This window comes from Macaca mulatta, chromosome 14 (assembly GCF_049350105.2).
Source record: "Macaca mulatta isolate MMU2019108-1 chromosome 14, T2T-MMU8v2.0, whole genome shotgun sequence".
Classification (NCBI taxonomy): domain Eukaryota; kingdom Metazoa; phylum Chordata; class Mammalia; order Primates; family Cercopithecidae; genus Macaca; species Macaca mulatta.
In genome coordinates this window covers 72746370-72764983 of record NC_133419.1, presented here as the reverse complement: position 1 = coordinate 72764983, position 18614 = coordinate 72746370, and the positions used below count along the sequence as shown (strand labels likewise).

Genomic DNA, 18614 nt, shown 5'->3' with positions numbered 1-18614 from the left:
GTGGCCTATGATCTCCAGCAAGAATACCAGGCTCTGTGTATAATAGATAATGGTCAAAGCCGTGACCAGTTCCTGCTGGAACTGACTTGCCAGCTACCCTGTCCCCTTGAATTAGAGTTTTGACCCTCAGTGCAGTGTGGTAGAAACTGAACCCCTTTAGAAGCAAGGAGGCCCTGGTTCTTAGCTCATTCCTCACTCTGTAACCTTGTAGAAGCCACATTTTTTTCTGCAGAGTGAGGGGAGAGTGGATACAGCCATCTCTAAGGAAGTCTTGATCTCCTCCCAGCTGGTGGCTGTCTGAGCCATGCTTGGGTATGTGCTTTGGGTACACTTGGTGAGGTAAGTAGAAATTACCTGTCACTGGAATCTAGGCCAGGAGGCATCAGTGTCTGAACCACAGGACTGGCTTTCATATGCATGATAAGGTGTATCGTACAGATAAGGAAACTCAGGCTCAGGAGGTTAGATAAGTGTGCTAGGTCATACAGCAAATACGCGACAGAGCCGGGCTAGACCCCAGGTCTGACTGTCTCCAGATCCTGCTCTTTCACTCCACTCCAGTGCATTTGCTCATGGGTGAGTCTGTTGGCTGGACTGAGAGTTCCCTGAGTCAAGGCTGGCTATAAGTCCGTTCAGTGCCCAGCAGTGTAGCTCACAACCAGGCTGGGCACACAGGGTTCCATGTACCTGATATTGAGCTAGTTGTGCCTCTCCTGTTGACTTTTGAGTTTTTCTGAGTCAATCCAATTTTCTCTATGGCCACAAGGTGGTGGCAACAGCCTGCAGGCTGCCCAGACCAGGTCAGACTGACTTAGCTAGCATTGCTTTTCTTCTAGGCTTAGTGTTTCCTAACCAGAATCTCTGCTTTGGGTCTCCCTTTCCTGTGCTTAGCACTGGGGAGTTTGCAGACGTCTCAACCGTAATTTCATCTCCTTGACATCCTTGTGAAGCTGGCAGGGCAAGGAGTTTTGTCTGTGTTTTGCAGTCAGGGAAGCTGTGGTTGAGAGGGAGAAGAGCTGTCATGGTCACGTGGTGAGTAGTGGGAGTGGAATGGAGCCAGATCTCAAAGACTCCTAGTTGAGGCCTTCTGCATCCTCAGAGAGACCTGCACCCTGCTTGCTCCCCTCATTCTACCTTTCCCTTTGGGTTTATGACTTTTGACATCAAGATTCAGAACTGGGTTGAAGAACTAGGGTTGAGGGAGAAAGCGGACAAGGTCAGGGAATGGTTAGTAATAACTCTTACAGGAACATAAAACATACTATGCAGAGCTTCATAGATTATGAAGAGCACACTATTTACCATAGGCAAGACGTGGTGCTAGCAGTTGACATGCATTCCCTCTATGATGAGAAGAGTTAAGAGTTTGGGCTCTATAGTAGAAAGGTGTGGAAGTCAGGTTGTTAACAGTGGCCACCATGTGGGAAGGGAATGATTAGCTTTCTCATTATATATTGTGGCATCAGTTTGCTTGTTAAAGTACTGCTACTGTCTTAGTGGGCCCTCCATGCAGTCCTGAGGCAGGTGTGTCCTGGCCACGGATCTGACCAGTGCCCCTTTTCTCTTCAGATGCAGCCCTGTTGGAAGCTGCCCGTGCCAACAATGTGCAAGAAGTCACCAGGTGAGTTGAACCCCAGGCCTTGCTCTCCCTGACAGGAGAGGCTGAGCAGGGCGAGCCTCTTCTTGTGTGATGACTTTGCTTTAGAGGAAATCCTCACCCTAAGCTGGGAACTGTCCCCTGTGACATCTCTGTAGTTACAGAGTCACCTGGGCTCCCTTGACCCAGATCACCCCTTAGATATTTTCGGTAGGGAGTCAGCTCCCAAACATCCCTGGATCCTTCAGCTATTTTTTATTTTTTATTTTATTTATTTTTTTTGAGACAGAGTCTCGCTGTGTCGCCCAGGCTGGAGTGCCGTGGCGCGATCTCGGCTCACTGCAAGCTCCACCTCCTGGGTTCATGCCATTCTCCTGCCTCAGCCTCCGAGTAGCTGGGACTACAGGCGCCCGCCACCACGCCCGGCTAGTTTTTTGTATTTTTAGTAGAGACGGGGTTTCACCGTGTTAGCCAGGATGGTCTCGATCTCCTGACCTCGTGATCCACCCGCCTCGGCCTCCCAAAGTGCTGGGATTACAGGCTTGAGCCACCGCGCCCGGCCTTCCTTCAGCTATTTTGTTCTTCACTGGGTTGGTTTGGACTCCCCCCGACCCCCACATCCTGTGGGTTCTTCTCTGAATCTTCTGATTTGTTGTCATTTCCTTGGGGATGGCCACGTGTTACTGCTTGCTGACTGGATAGGTTGCAGGTGGGCATCTATGGAAGCGCTTGGGGATTTGGGACAGAGTTGGAAGAGACCATCTGCCAGAAGGTCTGGGGCTAGAAATGCCTGCCTTCAGGGCCAGGGGCCCATACCTGGCTCTGCCCAGGGACAGACTGCATTTCTGTAGCTTCACTGGCTCAGCTAGTCCCCAGTGACCACTGGGAGGTTGAATTTGAGGCTTATTATTCAGCAAGGGCAAGATTCAACTAGGCTCAACCCAGTGCCAGGTACAGGGCAGAGTCTGTGTCCAGGATGGATGCTCAGACTGGGGCCAGCATGGGGCATCAGTTACAGGGCTATTGGTTAAGGGCAGAGGTCTTATTCTTGTTGAAACTACTGGCCCCCACTGGGCCTAACCTTGGCCTCTCTTGGCCCTTTATATAGAACTAGGTGGCCACAGGACACCCCCCTTCCTTGCCATCATGTCCGCATGTTAGACAAGAAGTCAGGTCTTGGGGTGGCTATTTCCACACCCAGTGCTACAGGCCCTTAGTGTTCTTCCCCACTTCAGCTTCCTGAACATACAAGAAAATGTTGAAAAGCAGCCATGGCCCCACCAAGACTTACTGCTTTGATTCCCTTTCATTTTATCTGCAGCATTATTATTGATTCTCAAGAGTGCTTTTGAGTATTAATGTTCAAGCCTTAGTTTTTAATAAACCACTTTTGGAAGTATGGGCTGGGAGTTGTTTTGTAGCCAAATAAATATGATGGAGCAATAGTTTAATAAACATGCAATGATGCATCTTAAAAACCAAGCACAGATGTCATCCTGTTGTTATAAGAGCCATTCATAACTGCAGGCTGTGTGTGGCATCTTCATTCCTCGAGAAACAGATGTGCCTTGCTTCATTCTGCTGCAGTGCAAGGGAGTTACGAGTATGGCAACTGACCCTTGCTGACCCTGGAATCACCTGTTGGCTACTGCTGAGGGCTGCCAGGCTGCGGCTTTCCCCTTTTGGCGGTACATTTGCAGAGCAGCAATGTTGGGAATCCATTCTTCCATCCCCCAGGGGATGCCACTACCCTATTCCATTGAGCTGCCAAGCATTGATTATTTAGTTCTTTCAAATACATGTTTTTCTAATAGCAATTAAACACCCACCTCCAAAATACAGAAAGTAATTGAACTTAACAGTGTATGTGTGATTCAGACAATTTTTCTGAACAATTCATTCTCATGTGGATAGTGTCTGTGGGGGCTTTTCACGTGTATCCCCAGGCTGTAGCCTGCTTTTCTCCTGCCTCCTCTTGTCCCACCTCACTTGGTCAGGATGACCCTGTCAGAATCTCCCTTCACTCCACGTGAGGACATCAGAGATGAGCAAGGCACAGACCTGCCCTCAGCGCCCATCTCATACAAGACCACAGAGCTGGGAGCAAGCTGACCAAAGGCGGGAAGCAGATGCTGGCTGGCTGCTGGGCCTGCAGAATATGTTGATCCTCCTGAGGTGGGATTTGTACAGAGTGTCAGGAAAGAGGGAAGGTTGTCTGAGAGAAGCTGGAATGTCCAAGGCCTGCCATGCCCAGGGTGAGGAGTTTTGAACTCTTACTGTATACACAGTGGGGAGACGTGGGAAGTTTTTGAGCAGGGGAATGACCCAGTTAAGGCTGACTTGCAGAGGAATGAAGGATGGACTGCATTGGGGAAAGGCTGAGAGCCGATCTGTTAGGAGGCTGCTTCTGTTTCAGTAAGACAGATTCAAGATGATGAAGGCCTGAAGGAGGCCTCCCCTTCCCCCAAAGCAGAGTGCACTTTGGGGGACTCTGCTGGGCACTGCAGGTGGGGGTAGAGGGAGCCTGACTATCCTTGCTAGAAGGAAACTTTCTGGAATTCCTACAGCAGGTCCTTATTCAGCCTTTCTGTACTCTAGACTCTGTACAGGTGGTTCCTGCTGCTCTTTATTTCTTACTCTGTGTCCTGGGCTCTTAGCTCTACCCAACAGACCTGCCTACAGCAGGATAGAATCCCATGCTCATTTTTTTCTTTTTTAAATTTACACATACAGTCATGCGTTGCTTAACAATAGGGACACATTCTGAGTAGTGCACTTTCATTACTGTGTGAACATCATAGAGTATACCCAAACCTAAATGGTAATAGCCCACCACACACCTAATCTATGTATGGTATAGCCTGTTGCTCCTGGGTTAGGAATCTGTATAGCACATTATTGTCCTGAATACTGTAGTCAATTCTAACACAATGGTAAGTATTTGTGTATCTAGACATATGTAAATACAGAAAAGGTAATTTGTTGCACTGTGATGTTGAGACAGTTACAGTGTCACAAGGGGATAGGAATTTTTCAGCTTCATTATAATCTTATAGGACCACATCCTAAATGCAGTCTATTGTTAACCAACACATCATTGTGTAGCGTGTGACTGTAGGTTACATATGATTGGGCCACCGTGTATATGATTGGTATGGTCAATGATAGCAGTATTTAGAACAAAACTCAGACCTAGTAAATGATATTGTCCTTTACCCTTCTTCCCCACTTGACCTCTCTGGGGCTCTCTACTGTGCCTGTCTCTACTTGACCTCCCCTAGCTCCTGTCCTTAGCCCCAGAGTCTTGGGAAAGTTCTGGATAGTGAAGGGCAGAATCCTAAGGCTCTTCTGCTCCAAAGGGGGAGGTGCTCGATCTTCTTCTTCAAGGACACCCTGGAATCTTCAGTCCATGGGCCCTGGATGCGAGTCCTCCACACAGACGGCCCTCTGCCCTGTGTGTTCATTATCCTCTGCTTACACCTTTCAAAGCTCTAGTGCTGCTTTCCTTACAGAGCCTTCTTGGATTCCTCCCAGCTGGGTGTGATCTCATCTTCATTTGCCCCTTTCCCCCCACTTTCATCCTTAACCTTCCTTCTGGTCTGGGAGAGTACGAGGGTCATCTAGGAAGGGCCATGGCAGCTTGTCACAGGAGGGAGCTCCTTTTGTGGGAGAAAAGCTGGAGGTCAGGTTGGAGAAGTGGCGCTGAATGCCACTTGCCACACTGGTCTTTATAGGAAGAAGTCTGTGGACTGTATTTCATCTGAAACTGCTGGATTGTGTGCCTCCTGAAGGGCAGGGACAAGGTTGCGTTTTCTACCATCTTTTACCCTGTTCCACAGCACAGTGGCACTTACTTGGTTTTTGTGACTCTTTCTTTGCTTTTTATTGACTTTTCAGTGTACCTGAAGTAAGCAGTCCAGAGTCTTTCACACTCCCCTTGGCTGTATCAGAGGGAGGCCAGGTCTCTTCTCCTTCCTCCCTCCCTCCCTGCCTCCCTCCCTGTGTAACATCCATTTCCTCCCTTCTCCCGTGAGGCACTTAAGTTCATCCATCTCTGGCTCCTCAGAAGTGGAAGTCTGGCCTCCCACCTGTCAGCAGTGTGAGCAGGTGGTCCTGCTCCTGTGCTTATCCCAAACCTGAGCCTGAGGAACTGCTCACCCGAAACCTAGGGCACAAGGCAGACTGGAGGCACATCTGTCCAGGCTCAGGCCAAGCCCTGTGCGGAGTTGTCAGGACTGGGACTGGGAAAAGTGAGACCTCCTGTTCTCCCAGCGCAGATCACATTTCCTTCAGGACTAACTGGGTGAAAGACAACACCCCTACCCATCTCCCTTCTCCCGGCAGGGGGCTAGGCCTCTGCTGAGTGCTTCCCTCAGTTGTTTATCAGCCCAAGCTGTCTAATAAAGGAAGCCTGGTGAGATCAGTCTTGGGCCTCAGACTGCCTGCTCTTTTTCTCCAGGATTTATTTGTTCATTTGACAAAGAGCATCTGCCCTATCCTGAGTCCTCTGCTTGACACAGGGAACACTTGAGCAGGCATGATTCCTGCCCATTGTGACAGAGTCAGGGGTAAGCTGTGGCAATAGGGTGGTCAATGCTGTGAGACAGGAAACTACAGGGGCTGTAGGAGACCAGAGGACAAACAGCCTGGGGGATCTGAGAAAGCCTTCTAGAGGAAATGACACCTGGTCATAGACTTAAAATATCAGTTGGGCTTTGTAAATAGAAGGGGAAGGCATTCCGGGCAAAAAGGGCAGCATATGTGGTAGCACGAGGCAAGGAGCAGCCTGGGGGGTGTGCGGGAGGGGAAGTCACTTGCTGTTCTGTGTTGCTGGATCGCAGTCTGAGGCCAGGAGGGACTGGAGATAGGTAGGGATCTGGTTGTGGAGAACATTGATTGACTCTCTGTTTGTCCCTCAGTCGCCCATCTGTCCAGCCTGTGCTTTGCGCCTAGCCCTGAGCTGAATTTGGAGGAGGAGGGTGGCAACAAAATGAGGAAGGAGAAACAGTCCCTGCCCTGGAGGAGCTCGTGTGCCCTCTGGTGAGGAAGAAGGACATGAGTCAAACATTGAGAGCCAGTGAAACAAGGGACAAATTACCTACCTTCCAACTAACATGAAAATGGTAATACCTAACCCCACAGAGTGGCAGAGCCATTGCTACTAATAACAAAATGATTAATTCATTCAGCCAATACTTATGAGTGCATATTCGGAACTAGGCATTGGGCTGAATGTGGCAGATAACAGTAATGAACAAGACTGGCGCAATCCCTGCCCTCTTGGCACAGTCCAACTAGGAGTCAGATGACTAATTATGCAACTATAATTATGTACTTCAAAGTGAAGTACAATTTGTCTTCTCAACAAATGGTGCTGGGTCGACTGGATATCGACATGCAAAAGAACACAGTTGGACCCTTATCTAATGCCATACATAAAAATGAACTCAAAGTGGTTCACGGACTTAAATGTAAGAGTAAAACTATAAAATTCTTAGAAGAAAACGTAGGAGTAAATCTTTGTACCTTGGGTTGGGCAAAGCTTTCTTAGATGTGGCTCTAAAACACAAGCAATGAAAGAAAGAAAATTGGACTTTATCAAAATTAAAAACTTTCATGCTTCAAAGGGCACCATCAAGAAAGTGAAAAGACTCTCACAGAATGGGAGAATAATTTGCAAATCATGTATCTGATAAGGGACTTAGATCCAGAATACATAAAGAACTCTTAACAACTTAACAGTAAAAGGTAATTTAAAAATGGGCTGGCCATGATTGGCAGCTTGAGCAGGAGGATCACTTGAGGCCAGGAATTTGAGACCAACCTGGACAATGTAGCAAGACTCTGCCTCAAAGAGAAAAAAAAAAAATTAGCCAGATGTGGTGGCATGTGCTTGTAGTCCTAGCTACTTGGGAGGCTGAGGTGGGAGCATCATTTGAGCCTGGGAGTTGGAGGTTATAGTGAACTGTGATTGCACCACTGCCCTCCAGCCTGTGCAACAGAGTGAGACCCTGTCTCTTAAAAAAAAAAAAAAAAAGGACAAAGTATTTGAATAGATGTTTCTTCAAAGAAAATATACAAATGACCAATAAGCAGTTGAAAACATGCTCAACCCTTATTAGGAAATTCACGTCAAAACCTGATACCATTAGGATGGCTGTAATAAAAAAGACTAATAAGAGGAAGTTAAGTGTTGGTGAAGATGTGGAGACATTGGAACCCTCATAGACATTGGAACCCTCATACATTGCTGGTGGGCATGTGAAATGGTGTAGCCATTTTGGAAAACAGTTTGATAGTTCCTCAAAATGTTAAACAGGAGTTACCATAAGACCCAGCAAGTCCACTCTAGGAATATGCCCCCAGAGAAAGGAAAACATGAACACTCGTATACATGAGTGTTCATAGCAGCATTATTCATATTAGCCAAAAAGTGGAAATGTGAACCTAAAGGAAAAAACTAAAGCGAAATTAGTAGAAAGAGTTTATTGGGGCCAAGTTTGGAGACTGCAACCCAGGAGTCTAGATTCAAGTTGCCATAAATATATGCTCCAGATTAGCAACAGTTGCAAGTGGGTTTTTAAAGGGAAAAACCAGAGGAACTTTCTTTGTTTTTGTTTTTGTTTTTGTTTTTTTGAGACAGAGTCTCGCTCAGCCGCCCAGGCTGGAGTGCAGTGGCGCGATCTCAGCTCACTACAAACTCTGCCTCCTGGGTTCACGCCATTCTCCTGCTTCAGCCTCCCAAGTAGCTGGGACTACAGGCGCCCGCTGCCACGCCTGGCTAATTTTTTGCATGTTTAGTAGAGACAGGGTTTCACCGTGTTAGCCAGGATGGTCTCGATCTCCTGACCTCGTGATCCGCCCGCCTTGGCCTCCCAAAGTACTGAGATTACAGGCGTGAGCCACCACGCCCAGCCCTTTCTTTGTTTTTGAGACAGAATCTCAGTCTGTCACCCAGGCTGGAGTGCAGTGGCGTGATCTCAGCTCATTGCAACCTCCGCCTCCTGAGTTCAAGCGATTCTCGTACCTCAGCCTCCCGAGTAGCTGGAATTACAGGCACACGCCACCACACCTGGCTAAGTTTTGTGTATTTTTGTTTTTTTTAAGTAGAGATGGGGTTTCACCATGTTGGCCAGACTGATGTCGAACTCCTGACCTCAAGTGATCTGCCCACCTCGGCCTCCCAAAGTGCTGGGATTGGCCTGAGTCACCACGCAGCAGAGGCACTTTTTAAGTTGTTTACCAATAATTTACATTACAATAACATAAGCTATTGATGGGCTATACATTGTTCTTTGTATCACATATTCCAGGAACAACAGGAAAGTAATGGGTGAGGCAGCTAGTTAGGAAACTACAGGGGAGAAAAGAAAGAAGAAAATGGCTTTAAACAATTGCTCCCAAGCATGGGGCAGGGGTGTGGGGTCATGGCTGAGTCTTATACTCAGGTCTCTCTGGGCCTGATATATTTTGCATAAAAATATGATAGAACAGTACATCAGAGTATTATTCATCAATTCGAAGGAGGTACTGATACATGCTACAACATGGATGAACCCTGAAAATATGCTAAGTGAAAGAAGCTAATCACCGAAGGCCACTGTCTTTGTCTGTTTGGGCTGCTATAACAGAATACCACAGGTTGGGTGGTTTATGAACAGCAGACATGTATTGCTCTCAGTTCTAGGGAACAAAGTCCTAGATCAAAACCTCTGTGTAAACGAGATTGAAGTGAACTCTTAAGGATGAAGAGAAAGGCGGAAGACAGTTCAGTTAGAGGGAATAGCAGGTGGAAGGTCTTCAGTCAAAGATGTGGAGAAATTGAGGAATTGAGAGAAGGCCAATAAGGCTGGACCCTAGAAAGCAAGGGGGAGAGTGGTGTCACATGAAGTTGGAGTTAAGCAGGGACCATACCACACTGGGTCTGTAGGCCATAGTAACAGTTTTTGTTTTTGTCCTAAGAGCATGGGCAACCACTGAGGAATTTTCAGCCAGTATGTGTATGTGTGAGAAAGACTAACAGGTACACATTGTGACATGATACAGATCTGCAGTTTTAAAAGATCATTCTGGTTGTTTGGTAGAGAACAGATTGGTAGAGATCTGTGGTGGATGCTGGAAGACTGGTTGAAAAGCAGCTGGAGTAGTCCAGGTGAGAGAAGATGTGACGTGGACTAAGATGTCAGCAGCAGAGGGGGAGGAAGTAAGCTCGATAGGACTTGGTGGCGGTTAGGACAGTGCCTGGCACAGTGCCTGCCACACAGTAAGTGTTCAATAAATGAATGAATAGAATTGGATGTGGCTGATTAGGGAGAAGAGGGTCTTAACGAATTTCAGTTTTCTGGCTCTGTGTAGATGCTCTTACCATTCACTGAGATGTGGATCCCTGAGGAGCGCTGGGTTTGGGGGGAAAGATTATGAGTTCAGTTTTAAACATGCTGAATTTAACATGCCAGTGGAAACGTCAATTAGGCAGTAGAACCTCTGGTTCCTTCTGACTTCCCGCTATATGTACCATGTTGCCTCTTAAATTATCATGTAGGAGATTATTTTGGTGTCCTGTTTTGATTTCTGGTTTTATGGCTTTAGAAAATAAATAACTTCATATTAGCCCAAGCTGGTTTACTAGACGGCTTTGGGGAAAAAAAATCTGATTTGGTTTACAGTTCAGGAAAAAAGAAAGGGTTGGGCTTTGATGAGGGGTAAACATATTTCTTCTAGCTTTGCATTGATGGCTTGGTTTGGTTCTTGTCCCTGGATGCCCCAGCTTGGGGCTTGAGGCACTTGCTGTCCATGTGCCAGGATTGAGGTGTCCAGAATGTGCTTAGCTACAACATAGGTAAATGTCCTGCACATTGATCCAGGGATTTCATCTAATTAACAAAACCCTGGCTGTTAAATACATTTGGCTGTCTCGGGGCCTCAGAGAGGCTGTCTGTTTATTGATTGTTGTATCATTTTGGCTGGATGGGAAGATATTAATACTGGCATCAGAGCAACCAAAACATCCAGCTCTCTTAATCAGGAAGTATGTAAATATCCTTGTGGCTTGCAGTGGATTGAAACAAAAGCTTTATCCTAGACCAAAGGTCAAGGCCTCAAGGGCATCACTCCTGTAATTTGATACTTACAGTGAGCGCTTCTGAAGATCCTCACACAGTTTTTTGAATGCTAGGGTATACACAGGTTTTTTTAATGCCTTTCCAGGATTTTGGAAAGGCAGCATAATGTTACAGAAAGAATGCAAGAGTTTTAGAATTAAAAGACCTCGTTTCTACTTTTGACATAGTTACTAACAAGCTATGTGACCATTAATAAGTCACTGAACTTCCCTATGTCTTAGCTTCCAAGTCTTGTTCATGGGGTCCCCACTGATAACTTTTAAATACAGTTCTCTAGTGTTCAGAGAAAACTGAGTCCTTCTGGAAGGGTCCAGATCACACACTGAAACCCTAGGCTTGCTCAAGTAGACCTTGTACCTGTCAAGCAGTTCTACAGAGTGGCCCAGGGCCTGGCTTCTTTTCTGGGGTATGTGGCTTGCTGTGGCTCTGATTGTTTGTTCCCGGGTGATGGAAGGCAATTGGGAAAGATTGGATTAGCAACTTCTCTGTAACTTCATGGGTAGGTGAGTTGTGGGAGCAGCTGGTCAACCGCCCAGAAGCCCTGCAGAGGCAGACAGTTGGCCATGAGCAGAGAACAGCCAGGGCCTAACGCAGTGGGCCTGGAGGGACAAGTCATGCCACTGAAAAGGAGCCCAGCCAGCCCTGTATGGCCTTGGGCTAGTCTCTCAGTTTCCTCGGGGGCCTCCACTGTAAAATATCTTTGATATTACTTGTCTGATCACTCTCCCAGGATCTTGTGAGCATTTCAGGCAGGTGACTCCTTGTCTGGAAAATTCCTCATCCTTCGGTCATCACTGTCACATCTTCCTGAAAGCCTTCCCTGATCCCCCAGTGATACGGCTCTGATGAGTGGAGGGACACCAGGGCTCCTGTCTCATGTTGAATTAGATGAGACGACACGGACACACTTGGATTGGTTTTAAGGAGCGGAGAGTTTAATAGGCAAGAAGGGGCAAGAAGGAAGGGAGAAGGAAGAAGCTCCCCTGTACAGAGACAGAGGGAGGGAGTCTCCAAAGCCAGGAGAGGGAACCCCACCTGTCATGGATACCAGCCAGGTATATACAGAGGCTGGAGGAGGCGGTATCTGATTTGCATAGGGCTCAAGGGATTGGTTTGACTAGGCATGTCATTCATGTACCCCGCAAAAAAGCTGCCCTCCCACCCTAGCATTTTAATATGCAAGTGCAGGGCACCATGTCCTGAGAGGCTGGAATTACAGGCATGCGCCACCACGCCTGGCTAATTTTGTATTTTTAGTAGAGATGGGGTTTCTCCATGTTGGCCAGTCTGGTCCTGAACTCCCGACCTCAGGTGATCCACCTGCCTTGGCCTCCCAAAGTGCTGGGATTACAGGCGTGAGCCACTGTGCTCGGCCAGGTGGACCCAGTTTTTTTTAATGGACTTCATTTGCATATCAAAGGTTGCCAACCTAGCTCTAAGAACAGGGCTTTCCCAGAAACTTTTCTGGAGATGCTTTAAAAAACGAAAACTTCCCATGGACCTCTTTTCCTCTCTTATCTGCCTGAAATAATTTAAAAACTCCTACAACGCCAGTATCTGTGGATTCCCATAGCACTATGTACTATATAAGTACTGTGTAAGTGAGAGCACTTGGGATGGGTTATCTCTTTCCTTATCTCCCTCACAACATTGAGTTTTGGAGGGCAGCAGACCATTGTGGTGGTGTTTATCACTGTGCATGTAAATAGTTGCCAAATACTGAATATTATTGAAAGTTTGTTTTTTGTTTTTGTTTTTGTTTTTTGAGATGGAGTCTCGTTCTGTTGCCCAGGCTGGAGTGCAGTGGCACAATCTCGGCTCACTGCAACCTCTGTCTCCCAGGTTCAAGGCATTCTCCTGCCTCAGCTTCCCTAGTAGCTGGGATTACAGATGACCACGACTGTGCCCAGCTAATTTTTGTGTTTTTAGTAGAGACGGGGTTTCACCATGTTGGCCAGGCTGGTCTCGAACTCCTGACCTCTTGATCCACCCACTTCGGCCTCTGAAAGTGCTGGGATTGCAGGCGTGAGCCACCATGCCCAGCCATTGAAAGCGTTTTGTGTTTCGTTTGTTTGTTTCTTTATTTCACTGAGACAAGAGCTCATCTTGTTGCACAAGCTGGTCTTGAACTCCTGGGCTCAAGCAATCCTCCTGCCTTGGCCTCCCAAAGTGCCAGGATTACAGATGTGAGCCACCACGCCTGGCTAAAAGTGTTCTGTAAATGATAAAAAGTTAAGCAAACTTTGTAGCTATTACAGTCATAATAAACGTGTAGACAGAGGACAAACAAAAATGAAGTAGTTCGATCATTTATTCATTAAACAAATAGTGCCTACTGTGTGTGGCACTGTGCTTGGTAGATCAGTAGTCAGTCAGACATGTACAGGACTTGCCTCATGGAGCTCAAAGCCTTGTCAGACATGAATCCTACAAATGCGAAATTACAATTAGTACAAATGCTGCAAAGGAAGGAGACAGAGAATCAGGAGAGCCAGTGACAGCCAGATTTCCCCTGGTCAGAGGAAGCTTGAGCTTGAAAGTGAAGGATAAGGAAGAGTTTGTCTAGGTGCAAAAGGGTGGGAAGAGCTCTCCTGGCACAAGGAACTTTTTTTTTTTTTTTGAGACGGAGTCTTGCACTGTTGCCCAGGCTGGAGTGTAATGGCGCGATCTCGGCTCACTGCAAGCTCTGCCTCCTGGGTTCATGCCATTCTCCTGCCTCAGCCTCCCAAGTAGCTGGGACTACAGGCGCCCGCCATCTCGCCAGACTAATTTTTTTACTTTTAGTAGAGATGGGGTTTCACCGTGCTAGCCAGCATGGTCTCAATCTCCTGACCTCATGATCTGCCTGCCTAGGCCTCCCAAAGTGCTGGGATTACAGAAGTGAGCCACTGCGCCCAGCAAGGAACTTTTATTGACAAGAATCCTGCAGGAGGAAGAAGCAAGGCCACTGTGAAGGACTGAAAAAGGCCACTGGTACTCCAGCTAGAGGAAGGTGCCAGAAGCCTAGAATAAGCAGACCCTGCAGGGCATCAGAGGCCACATGAAGTAGCTTTGTCTTTTTTTTTTTTTTTTTTTTGAGATGGAGTCTCGCTCTGTCACCCAGGCTGGAGTGACACCTCGGCTGGAGTGACACCTCGGCTCACTGCAAACTCCGCCTCCTGGGTTCACGCCATTCTCCTGCCTCAGCCTCCCAAGTAGCTGGGACTACAGGCGCCCGCCAACTCGCCTGGCTAATTTTTTGTATTTTTAGTAGAGATGGGATGTCACTGTATTAGCCAGGATGATCTCGATCTCCTAACCTTGTGATCTGCCCACCTCAGCCTCCCAAAGAGCTGAGATTACAGGCATGAGCCACCGCGCCTGGCCCTGGCTTTGTTTTTACAGCACTGGCAGCTGACATGGGTTGAGAGGGGATCAATATGATCAGCAACCATTCTTATGACTGAGGAACATGAGGAACTGATGGGAGTACCTTCCTGCTTACATGTGTCAGGCATCATCTTGGGCATGGTCCTGCCCCTTGAGGGACCACAAAGCTGTAATCTCTCAGGGCCTAACAGCAGGGGCAATTGTCAGGCTCTGCCTCCCTACCATCATTTCTGTAGCCCAAGTGCTGTCTCTCCTCTGAAATCCTGGCTTAATCAAAATCATAGCACAATTCATGTCAGCACAGCCAGAATCAATTGGAATTTTTCTCCCAAGGAATTTTCCTGGAAACTGAGGAACAGAGATAAATCCAAGAATGTTGAAAACGATCAAGCCAGTGTGTTACTGTGCTTCTGATATTCACTTATGCTGCTTGCCTTGTAGTTCCTGTTCTGTCTCTGCCTTTTTGAAAAAACCTCAGAAAATTTCACTTTCTGAACTTTGAGGCTCTACTATGTCCTGCCTCCTTTATGTTCCTCTCCTTGTGATTCTGTCAATGGATGCAGATACAAGAGGATTTCCTTTTTTTTTTTTTTTTTTTTTTTTGGAGATGGAATCTCACTCTGCCGCCCAGAGCGGAGTGCTGCAGTGGTACAATCTTAACTCACTGCAACCTCTGTCTCCCGGGTTCAAGCGATTCTCCTGGCTCAGCCTCCAGAGTACCTGGGATTATAGGCGTGTGCCACCACACCTGGCTAATTTTTGTATTTTTAGTAGAGACAGGGTTTTGCCATGTTGGCCAGGCTAGTCTTGAACTCCTGACCTCGTGATCTTCCTGCCTCAGCCTGCCAAAGTGCTGGGTTTACAGGCATGAGCCACTGCACCTGGCCTTCAAGTGGATTTCTTATCATTAGCAGGACGCAGTGGTGAGGACTTTGGAGTCTGACAAAACAAGGCTTGAATCCCAGCTGTGACCATTGGTTAGTTCTGTGACCTTGGACAAGTTGTCTAACCTCTCTAACCTTAGATTCTTCATCTGCAAAGTAGGGATGATAATTGACCTGCCTCACACCATTGCTGTGTCATTTTTACTGATTCATCTCCTCGCTTTTCTCTCCAGTTGCTTCTTGTGTATTTCTCCTCACCTAGGCTGTGAGCCGTGTCACAGCAAGGTGTATGGCACTTCCTCCTGCCTTCACCATAGTAAGTCACACAAGGCTGGCTGGCACTCAGAAGGCACACAGTACAGATGGAGTCTGGCCCGTTGATTGATTGATTGATAGAAACCTTGTTTATTCTGCAAAGGCTAACCAGCAGGAGAGCACAGCCCTAGGCAGCAGCTGGGCAGGCTGACTGGTCTCCAGGATCCTCCATTCATGTGGATGGGAGGCTCAGGAAGGCTGCATAAGAATCCTCTTTGAGGCTGGGCTGGGGCTTCCATCTCAATGCCCTTTTGTTTAAGGGATAGCACCCAGGCCTCCTGCGAAGCCTGTGTGTTTGACCAGCCTTTGCAGATGGACAGTGTACTGGGGCGGGATGTAAAGCACAAACAATTGAGGGAGGCCCCTGGAATTCCCAGGGGCTCAGAGTCCAGCAGGGGTAGGGAGGGGCAGGATCCTTCCCAGGGCTCAGTCAAAACCCCTAGATGGGTCAGACAGGATCTCAGGCACTTTTGTCTCCAGCCTCATTTCCTTTCCAGTCTTCAGGTCCCCACTTTAGCTTCTCTGATGGTCAACATCCAGCCCTCTTTGGGTGCCTCTAGGTATGAGGCACTCTCCGCCTCCTGAACAATAGGCAAATTCTGATTGAATATACAGTCATTCTTTTTTCTTTTGAGGTATAATTCACATACCATAAAATTCAACCTTTAAAAATATATAATTTAGTGGATTTTAGAACATTTATAAGATTGTACAACCAGTACCACTAATTCCAGAATTTCTAGAATGTTTTACCACTCTCCCACTCCATCTCAGACCCCCAGAAAACTCTGGTTCCAATAGTAGTTACTCCCCATTCTCCTCTCCCCCTAGACATTGCAACCACTAATCTGCTTTTTGTTTCTGGATTTGCCTGTTCTGAACATTTCATATAAATGGAATTATACAATATGTGGCCTTTTGTGTCTGGCTTCTTTCACTGAGCATAATGTTTTCAAGGTTCATCTGTTGTAGCATATGTCAGTACGTTATTCCTTTTCGTGGCTGAATAATATTCCCTGTATGGGTGTACTACATTTTATGGATGTATATCCATACAGGATGTCATTTATCAGTTGATGGACATTTGTGTTTCCACTTTTTGGCTAGTATGAATAAGGCTGCTATGAACATTCATGTACAGATTTCTATGTGAATGTATGTTTTCATTTCTCTTCAGTATATACCTAGGAGTGGAATTGCTGGGCCATAGGATAACTGTACATTTAATATTTTGAGGAACTGCCAAACCGTTTTCCAGGATGGCTTCACCATTTTACATTCTCAAAAGCAATGTGTGAGCGTTCTACCTTTTCCACATCCTCACCAACAATTGTCGTCATCACTTATAGCCAACCTAGTGTGTGTGGAGTGGTATCTCATTGTGGTTTTGATTTGCATTTCCCTGCTGGCTAATGATGTGAGCATCTTTCTGTGTGCTTATTGGCCATTTCTGTATCTTCTTTGGCATTTATTAATTCTTTTTTCTTTTTTTTTGAGACGGAGTGTTGCTCTGTCACCCAGTCTGGAATGCAGTGGCACAATCTTGGCTCACTCCAGCCTCTGCCTCCAGGGTTCAAGTGTTTCTTTTGCCTCAGCCTCCCGAGTAGCTGGGATTACAGGCATGTGCTATCATCCCTGGCTAATTTTTGTATTTTTTTTTTTTTTTTGAGACGGAGTCTCGCTCTGTCACCCAGGCTGGAGTGCAGTGGCATGATCTTGGCTCACTGCAAGCTCCGCCTCCTGGGTTCACGCCATTCTCCCGCCTCAGCCTCCCGAGTAGCTGGGACTACAGGCACCCACCACCACACCCGGCTAATTTTTTGTATTTTTAGTAGAGACGGGGTTTCACTGTGTTAGCCAGGATGGCCTTGATCTCCTGACCTCATGATCCGCCCGCCTTGGCCTCCCAAAGTGCTAGGATTACAGGCGTGAGCCACCACGCCCGGCCAATTTTTGTATTTTTAGTAGAGATGGGGTTTCACTGTGTTTGCCAGGCTGGTCTCAAACTCCTGACCTCAGGTAATCTGCTTGCCTCGGCCTCCCAAGTGCTGAGATTACAGGTGTGAGTCACTGTGCCCGGCCATTCTTTGGCATTTATTCATTCTTAAGGCCTGTTATGAGCAATGTCTTATTAGGCATTGAGGAGGAGAAAAATGTATCATGATGACCTCTGTCTTTCAAGGAACTTGCGGTCTGGTAAGAAAATTGTAATTAGTACAGGTGAAAAGTTACAGCTTCACAGACAGGGTGTCCTTTAGTTTGAGTCTAGAGATAGGTAGTATTTGTATACAAGGAGCTTTGTGGAAAGACTTTCTGGGCAGTTGGAGTAATGTAAGTAAAGACAATTTGTAATTAGTAGTAGAAAACAGTTTTATCTTCTGATTAGCCCTGAAGTAATAGTGTGAAAGCACCTGGCATAGCACTTGGCACATGACGGGCTGTCATGTGTTAGCTCCCTTCGCAACTCACCTCATTTGGTCCCAGCTCTGTTTTCTAGGACTACGTGGCTTCCTTTTCCTGTTCCAGATTTTAAACTCTTAGGAGACAGAGCTCCAAGCTATATGAGCGTTGGTTCACTAAACTGTGGTTTCAAGTCTCCTCCTCGTCTTAGTCATTTTAAAATGAAACAGCCACAAAGTTTTGGTGCCCCTCTGAATTCCAGTGTGGCATGACCATTATTGTGAGGAGCAGGGCAATCATCCCCTTTGTTAAAGATTTTATGCTTCTATTGATATGGCCCGACCTTGCATTGGCTTTCTTGGCAGCTGCATTATACTCCTAGGTTCTGTTAAGCTTGTAATCAGCCCAGCCTTCTGAGATCCATGACTTTTTATGTCCTGTAACCTTTTGATTGGATTTGTTTGCAGAGCTTATTTTAACCTAAAGATAAGGACACTTTAAGGCTTTGTATTTGCTTGTGAATATGTAATATTTGAAATGTGAATATATACTATGTGATGGTAGGGTGGTATGGAGACTACCAGAAAGAAGAAAGGATAGGCTTGGACCGTTCTCAGCATGAGACTAGAAGGGAACTAGAACTTCCAGGAAACAGGACTAATCAGAAAGTATCTTCATCCCTCAAGTAAACTGCTTTCCACTTAAGGCTTTTCCTTATTTTCTGTCAGGTGATTGGTCCCATCAGACAACTGTGGTGTGCTGACACATGCTAAATGTGGGAAAGAAGGGAAGAATTGGGCATATGAGCCCTGGAAGACAGTGTGGCTCCATAGAGTTTGGGCTCCATTCCCAGATGCTACTTACTAGCCTTGTAATCGTTTTTGTTTGTTTGTTTGTTTGTTTGTTTTTTTGAGACGGAGTTTCGCT

The 18614-nt window shown here is 46.7% G+C and overlaps 1 protein-coding gene across 6 annotated transcripts in view; it reads left to right on the top strand.

Annotated features, from left to right (window-relative positions):
- Nucleotides 1-18614, top strand: part of CLPB (ClpB family mitochondrial disaggregase) — a 149751-nt gene that overhangs the window by 2563 nt on the left and 128574 nt on the right. For all 6 annotated transcript variants that reach the window (NM_001261302.1, XM_015115134.3, XM_015115132.3 and 3 more), the window contains 1 exon segment: nucleotides 1570-1621. In NM_001261302.1, the coding sequence (NP_001248231.1) occupies nucleotides 1570-1621 (52 nt within the window).